Below are 7,475 nucleotides of genomic sequence, written 5' to 3' on the forward strand. Positions count from 1 at the left end.
CAGTCGGCCTTGAGCAGCTCCAGTACGACCTGTGCCAAGATTCACCGTCAGTTCAACCAAAAGCGACTCAAGACTGTCCTTATGTTTTGTAGGTTCCGATTCATGAATCAGCTAGGAATCTATGCGGGAATACCATATCGAGTCAGCTCTCGGCGCGTTTTCTCTGTGGATCGATGCACTTACCCTCCAAACTCAACTCTGGATGCCGAGCACTGAGGGCATCCTTGGCGACCCTCAGAAGCGACTACCCATTCTCGCAAGAGTTTCTGAACATGAGTCTGAAGTCAGTTTAAGCTTATTTATACTTCTCTCAGCCACAATGCACTTGTTGTGCTTATATGTGCACAAGGGTAAATTCCCCGGATGTGCCGGTGCCACCGAACAACACCGATGAAGGAGCCGATCCGACCACGGCTCGGCTTGAAACCCTGTGCTCTGCAGGAGAAGAAGATCTTCGGTCATCTGAAGTGGTCGTCATCGTACATAAAGGTTTCAGATATCTTGCGTCAAGGGTCTTCTTGCCCAGCGAGGCCCGACCGTCATCGGACTTCGCCCAAAATGGAAGCTGTCAAGCTGGCAGCTCTGGTGGTGCTTCTAGTAAGTGATGAAATCAGTTCCTATTGGCCGCTTAGGATGTTTGCGGGGAATCTTACATGCTTATGATTCAGCGCGGGTTGGCTTAGCCTGGACTAATCTAGTATCAAGCTGCGCTTCGACTCCTGGGAACAACGATATCCCGCCATGGTCGAAGCAATTGGCGACACAAATCATCTCCATGTATTGTCAGACTCAATCAGTACTGGATGAGAGCATTGACAGCAGAGGGTGAAGGAAGTGACGTTCCTATTGGGACAGGGTGGTCGATGCGTTGATGCAGTGCAGACGCAGCATCCCTACCGACTATGCAGCTAACGTTTGACATTAGTCGCCGTCCAACGGTTTCACAGCTCTTGTCCGAGTGACACTGTCATACATGAAAAGCCGTTAGCTACAGCTGCAGCACGCGTCCTATATCGGATAGTTCACACCCATTGGACTGGAAGCAGAACATCATTGGTCCCATGGCAGAATCCCACACCAGGATCCCACCGCCGAGTCGCCCCAAAGAAGACATACAACAGATGCGACGCAGAAGCGATTTCGGACAGCGATCAAACAGCGCAAGGCTCTTCGCAGTTGTTCAAACGATTGACTTTTCAGCTGCCTATTGCGGATATTACATTTTTCATGCACACTATATGTACTGAGAGGCGCTCCTGAACAGCTGCCTCTCCTCAAGGTCATGATACATCACACACTAAAACGCCGAAGCCTTACTGCTCAATTTGATCATCTGCATTCACTGCTTTTTCTTTGACGGTAGTGTTGTACAACTGGCGGAACGCCGACGACGATTGTGACAACAGTGTATGAGGGCTATCAAATTCTTTGAGATTGCCATTCTCTAACACAGCTACCTTGTCAAAATCCGTAATCGTGTCGAGCTTATGAGCTACTGCGATTATAGTATGCTTAGAAAACTTTTGCCGTATAATCTTTTGGATTAGTCCATCAGTGACATCATCAACACTGGTAAGTCATCAGCCGACCGTGTCGTAACATCAATGGGATTGAGTCTATGCTTACCTGCTTGTTGCCTCATCTAGTATCAGAATTGAACTCGATCGAAGCAGTGCTTGTGCTAAACACAAGAGCTGCCTCTGGCCATGCGACAAACTGACAACATCCATGTCGGCATCCAAACCACCCCGCTCTTCAATGACGCTCCACAATCGGACATCATCCAGGGCATCAATGATTGCTCCGTCTGACGACCTATTGTACGGATCAAGATTTAGTCTTACAGTCCCCGAGAGCACCATCGTATCCTGGGGCAATCCGATGATCCGAGAGCGAACTTCATTCCGAGGCACAGTGGCAATATCGATACCATCGATGCTGATGGATCCGCCATGTAGTTCTATCATACGGAAAATAGCGAGGATGAATGAGCTCTTGCCACTGCCTGTTCGTCCACAGATACCTATCTTCTCGCCGGCTTGAATCGACAGCGTCAAGTCTTTCAGCACCATGCGAGATGAATCATAGCTGGCAGAGACATTGTTGAAGTCTAGACTACCTTGTGGTGGCCAATTATTTGGAAGTATACGGTTTTCGGCTGGCAAGTCCTCAGAAAGGGTTCGAGACGCAAAGTTCTTGATGCGACTGACTGCCCCGATATGTGTCTCCAGCATCGTCCAGTATTGTATGACGAGCTTGATATGCTGACTGAAAAGGATGACATTGAGCAAAGCAATGCCGACAGATGCGCCGCTAATGGTCCCTCTCAATTCGACTACTAGAACCATCAACATCACCGCTATTGCAGCCACAACAAGATCCAATACCAATTGAAGCCATCGCTGAACAGCCCAAAGAAGATAGAAGGGTCTCTGTGAGAGATCAAGTAATTGACGAGTTTTCTGTTTCAGATCATCCTGCCATCCAAAAGCTCTGACGGTTGTGAGGCCTGCTAGCACTTCTGTAAACTGCGAATAGAGAGGCGCTTTGGCTTCCAGATCCAGAAATCGAATTTGACGCGACGTTCGAAGGTAATACTTTTGGATGAAATACAACGCAACGAACCAGAGTGGAAATGAGATGGCCGCAAATGCTGAAGAGTATGCGATCAGGATGACTTGCGCAACGCAAAGAATGGTAGTCGTGATAAAGTTCAAGGCTGACACCGGAAGATCCATATCGATAAGTTGGAGATCCTGCGAGAAACGATTGAGTGTGACGCCAGTATCTGTTGTCGAAAAAAATGACAAAGGAGCAGCAAGGACGGTATTGAGCAGCTTTCGATGAAAGCTTCTTCCCGCCTGTGGAACCATGGTGACAATCAATGCCCAGCAGCCGACGATGAGAGCAACCAGACCTCCGACTGAGAGCAAAGCGTAAATACCAAGCCAGTATCCCAACCGCTCGTTTGGATGCTTCTCGTTTGCATCGGACCACCATTTAAGCCAGATTTGGGGAAACGACATGCTGAAAACATAGCCGCAGATGGCGACCATGAATATCACTGCTGGAGTTACGCCGACCGTGGTGACATAATACTTATACACGCTAAGGTCCCCTGTCCGCCTGTTGGCGTCAAGCTCCGTTTCGCTGAGCGCTTTCGTCTCCAAAGGCTGTGTGGAAGCGTGGGTGATCTTGTGAGTTGCTGGAGACATGAGCCTATCAAATCTGGTTTCTTCTGCCTCATAGCTCCAGTCTGGTGCCGGCAGATCAAAGTTCGAAACATAATCGCCACTTGCGTTGAGCTCTTGGAAGCTACCTTGCTCACAGATCCTGCCCTTCTCGTCCAGGACAACAATGTGATCTGCGAAGGGTAGTCGTCGGACAGAAGACGAAACGAGGATGACGGTGGCACGCTGACGGCGGAATAAGCCGTCAAGACCAAGCAGGTTGTGGAACACGCGGTTCTCCGTCTCAAGATCGAGGCCACTAAGGATATCATCGAGCATGCCTAGATCCCGCCGGGCATATGCTGCCCGGGCGAGAGCCAGTCTCTGGCTCTGTCCGCCACTAAGGGCCACTCCCTTGCTCCCTATCCGAGTCCTATCCCCGAGCGGCAACTGCTGCAGATCCTCATCTAACGCGCACGCGTTGAGGACGGTGTTGTACCATCGATCATCATAGTCTTCGAATGCGACGATACTATCGCGAATGGTGCCGTTCATGTGGAATGACGTCTGGTCGCAATAAGACACGTCTTCTGAGTAGATCTTGACCGACCCGGTGATGGCGGGGAGCTCTCCAAGAATCGCCTTCAGCAGCAAAGTCTTCCCGCAGCCAACAGGCCCAACGACCATGGTAAGCTTTCCTCGCGGAATTCTTAGATTGATATCTTTAATCAAAGGCTCCTTCTCCGCTTCGAAGCCAAAGTTGCCATTATAAATCTCCAACGCGTCGCCTTCAGGACTCGAAAAAGGAAGAGCGACTTTCTCCGTCAACGCGGTGGAAAACTTCTTCTCTCCCCACGGCTGATAGTCGATCTGCGTTGCGCTTGTCCCGGAGCTTCCACCATTGGATTGAGAGCTTTGATCTTTCTCCGAATATTCTGGGAAAGGCTTTAGACGTTCGTCGACATGCTCATTCTTCTCTAAGAATGCTTGGATTCTTGCGAAGCAACCGATGGAGCCCGCAAATTGCGCCATGGCCATGAGAAGCGATGCTAACGGCTCAGATAGAAGAGCAAACAGCGATAATGACGTATACGCTTTGCTGACTGTGAGTGTCGTCTCTCCTGACTGCATGGCCAAAATCGAGAATACGGCGAATGTCAGGACGGGCGCAATGAGCTGGGTGGCGAATGAGAAGAACATATTGGCAATAAGCAGCCTTCGGAACCGTTTGGAAATCTCAAGCTCTTCTCTCCTTAATGTGTGGAGGATGCCCGAGAAGACATCTGTTAACGCACACATCTTTACCCGTTTCATTGACCCGAGCATTGTAGTCGTGGCGCTAATGCGTCTTTCGATGGCTTCCAACCATTCCGCTTGTCGTGCGATGATCAAGTTCAGGATCAAGGTCGAGCCTAACAAGGATACTGGGGAGGCGTTAGCTATCTGCCTGGGTGAACGGTGCCAGCCTGGACTCACCAATGGCAACTGCAAGTGGAATAGCACACGCTGAACCAAGCTGACGCTCTAGCAGATAAATTGCAAGAGCAACTTCCACAGTATTCGCCCAAATTTCATGCATTGTCTGCCAACCATTGGTGATGCGTTCTATGTCGGCACTCATCAACGTCACCGAGGACGAAGGATCGACATCGGTTGTCTTCAGCAACGAAGTCTTAGCGAACAGCATCGATATCAACCCGCCTCTTGCCATGGTTATGGAACGGTAGGCCCAATGCTGATATTGCGCCATTGAGATTGCTATGCCACAATATACGATGATGTACGCGCCAATCAAGCCATATCCAATGTTATTTGTCGCCTGGTTGATGGGCTCGTCCGCAAAATCAATTGCCCGGTTGATCAAAAAGGGTTGGCAGAACTGGAAGCCGATGTAGGCAATGCGTGGCGGCACAGCGCAGATGAAGTACCACTTGAATTTCTTGAAGAACAGAAGCAATAACGTTCGTGGGCCTTTTGGCGCGATGGTCTCCCAGGTTGTCTTGACCGTGGTGTAGAGGAAATCCGACCTGAGATGTTTATCCAAAACAAACAATTCCTCCAGCTCTAGAGACTTAGTATAACCTTTACGGAATAAGGGATTGAGCCACCAGAAGAAAGCCTTCTTGTAAAATCCGCTGGTCGCCTCTGTCGAAGTGTCTGTCCATTCTTGGCGAAGCAGACGTCGTTTCTCGATAGCTTCCAGGAGTGCAAGGAAGGCTTTTACTCCTACTGAGACCGAGGTGACAGCGGCGATCGTGGTCTGGTACTCTTGGAGCCATAGTGTTCTGACCCTTGCGATATCAAACAATAACGTCACAAATAACCATAGCTCCAGTATCAAGGATGGTCGAATAGTTCGATGGTGCTCTACGAAGGAGAGAAATCCTAGGGCGCATGCGCCTATGAGAGAGATGACTGCATTAGCTATGGAGGTATTGGTCCTTGTTGTTGTTGGTCCAGCCCAAAGCGCCACCAAAGCAACTTGAATGCCTCCATAGATTGCGTATACCACCTGCACAAAATAAGCAGAGCCCCGAGTCAAGAGTACATGTAGGCCAGGACATGTACTAAGAAGGTCTACTCACCAGCTTCAGCACAGACAATCTACTGAAATTGACCTTAATATCTCTCTTTATGAGGTAAAGAATGCGAAACGGTGCGACAAGAAGTATGAGGCCCAGCGGGAGTATGGACAAGACAGTCTCCTCAAAGAGTAAAGTAAAGTCAAAGCCACCTCGACAATGCTCAGCAAAGGGCCCAAACGAATCATCAATCAGCGGGCACGACGCAGACTCCACCATCTTCACGAGTGGGATGTATCTGTCAGGGCAAAGACATGGGAATCAGAACTTGGAGCACAATAATCCCTCCAGAGACAATGTTTCCTCCCGGCAGTTTGGGTCAACGAACTCTAGAGTCGCATACGGGATTATATGTGCAGCGAGTTTCAAGGCTGCATAAGAGCCCAGGGGCGCGTTCTGCCATGTGTGCGCGGCATATTGGAAAATGCATGGGCCGATTTCGCGGCTTGGCTGGATTCACCTGAAGGAGTGCCTGAGTGGCAGGCACCAGACTGATCTGTCCTAGAGCTGTCACACTAGACGAGAGTAGCGGTCGATGGATCACTACGCCTGGAGCCGTCGGTCGAGCCAGGGACGATCGACATGTGGATGATTTCTCATGGACGAGTAGGGAATCACAATCTCCACCGGTGACCGGAAGACCAAAACAAAACGATTGGATTCGGCTAGTGTGCGGTCAGCGCCTCCAGTGCTGCACTTGGCAGGAAAGGTCGACGATGCGCGCTATTTCGAGCCATTTCATTACGAGATTTTCGCCTAAAATGCAAGAATCATGCACAAAATCCAACTTTATTCTCGCATGTACAGAATGCCACAGCGGGCGTCCAGGAGGCACCGTCGTCCCCAGCTTAAATTTTATGGCTGATAGTTCCCAGCGGATTGGATCGCGTATGCTGCGGCCCACTATCCACTATCCGTGCCAGTGTGGCTTGCACCGGGCGCGCTGGTGCAACGGCGTTGATTTGCTTGGACTATGCACGTCCTAGCGGGCTCGCGCAGAATCAAAATGGCCCCTTGACCGCTTCTGGGCAAGAATGCAACGATAGGAGCGGCTGACCCGACGATTGACTGCCCGCTAAGGCCCAATGAGGGAGGCTGCTTGCGCACCAGCATGGGCCTCTAACGCCTTCGAGCCCTGATGGATTCGGCCCATTCGCTGGCTACCGAACCCCCAAGTACCTTTAGAGGAAAGTCTAGAGGGAGGACTAGCATCTCTGACGTGAATTGACAGATTTATTTGCGGGGAAAGCGTTAAGCTAAATATCACTTAACAGCGGCCTAATCTGATCTGAATTTCCATTCAGATCCTTACGGGGAACGCCACATGGAATGCCATCCCGACTCTTTCCCTAAGTATACCACCCTCCCCCCTAGGGTCTGCTTTTTCTCACCACACCCCACGAAGGTTGCGCTGGCACCACCCTTGGCAGGTACTTCCTAGGCTGCCCTGCTAGCTTTCAGCAGGCCCCGTCAAGCCTCAGTAAGCCCGGCACTCTAGAGATGACTTTCCCGCCCAACAGGACGCTAACGCGTGTCTCTGGCGTGTGGGCCCCGCCAACAGCCGTGCGAGAGGGGACGGTGGCGATTCACCCTGACACACCGTGTTTTCAACCACCTCGTCATGGTGTCAGCTGCATTTTATTGCTGCATCGCCGCTCATGTCCGTGGACGGGACAAGATGATGCTTAAGAATCTTACCCATTGCATAAATCTACCGAATCCG

At 50.6% G+C, this 7,475-nt stretch overlaps 1 protein-coding gene across 1 annotated transcript; it reads right to left on the reverse strand.

Annotated features, from left to right (window-relative positions):
• Window positions 1-1,313: 1,313 nt before the first annotated feature.
• KY384_005631 (uncharacterized protein) lies at window positions 1,314-5,971 on the reverse strand (the record flags this gene model as incomplete). The annotated part of the gene is made up of 4 exons (XM_044814130.1): window positions 1,314-1,569; window positions 1,627-4,613; window positions 4,657-5,682; window positions 5,756-5,971. 4 exons carry the CDS (start codon window positions 5,969-5,971, stop codon window positions 1,314-1,316), a joined length of 4,485 nt encoding a protein of 1,494 aa, XP_044669431.1.
• Window positions 5,972-7,475: the final 1,504 nt, after the last annotated feature.

This window comes from Bacidia gigantensis (assembly GCF_019456465.1).
Source record: "Bacidia gigantensis strain McMullin 20006 chromosome Unknown contig_245, whole genome shotgun sequence".
Lineage (NCBI taxonomy): Eukaryota > Fungi > Ascomycota > Lecanoromycetes > Lecanorales > Ramalinaceae > Bacidia > Bacidia gigantensis.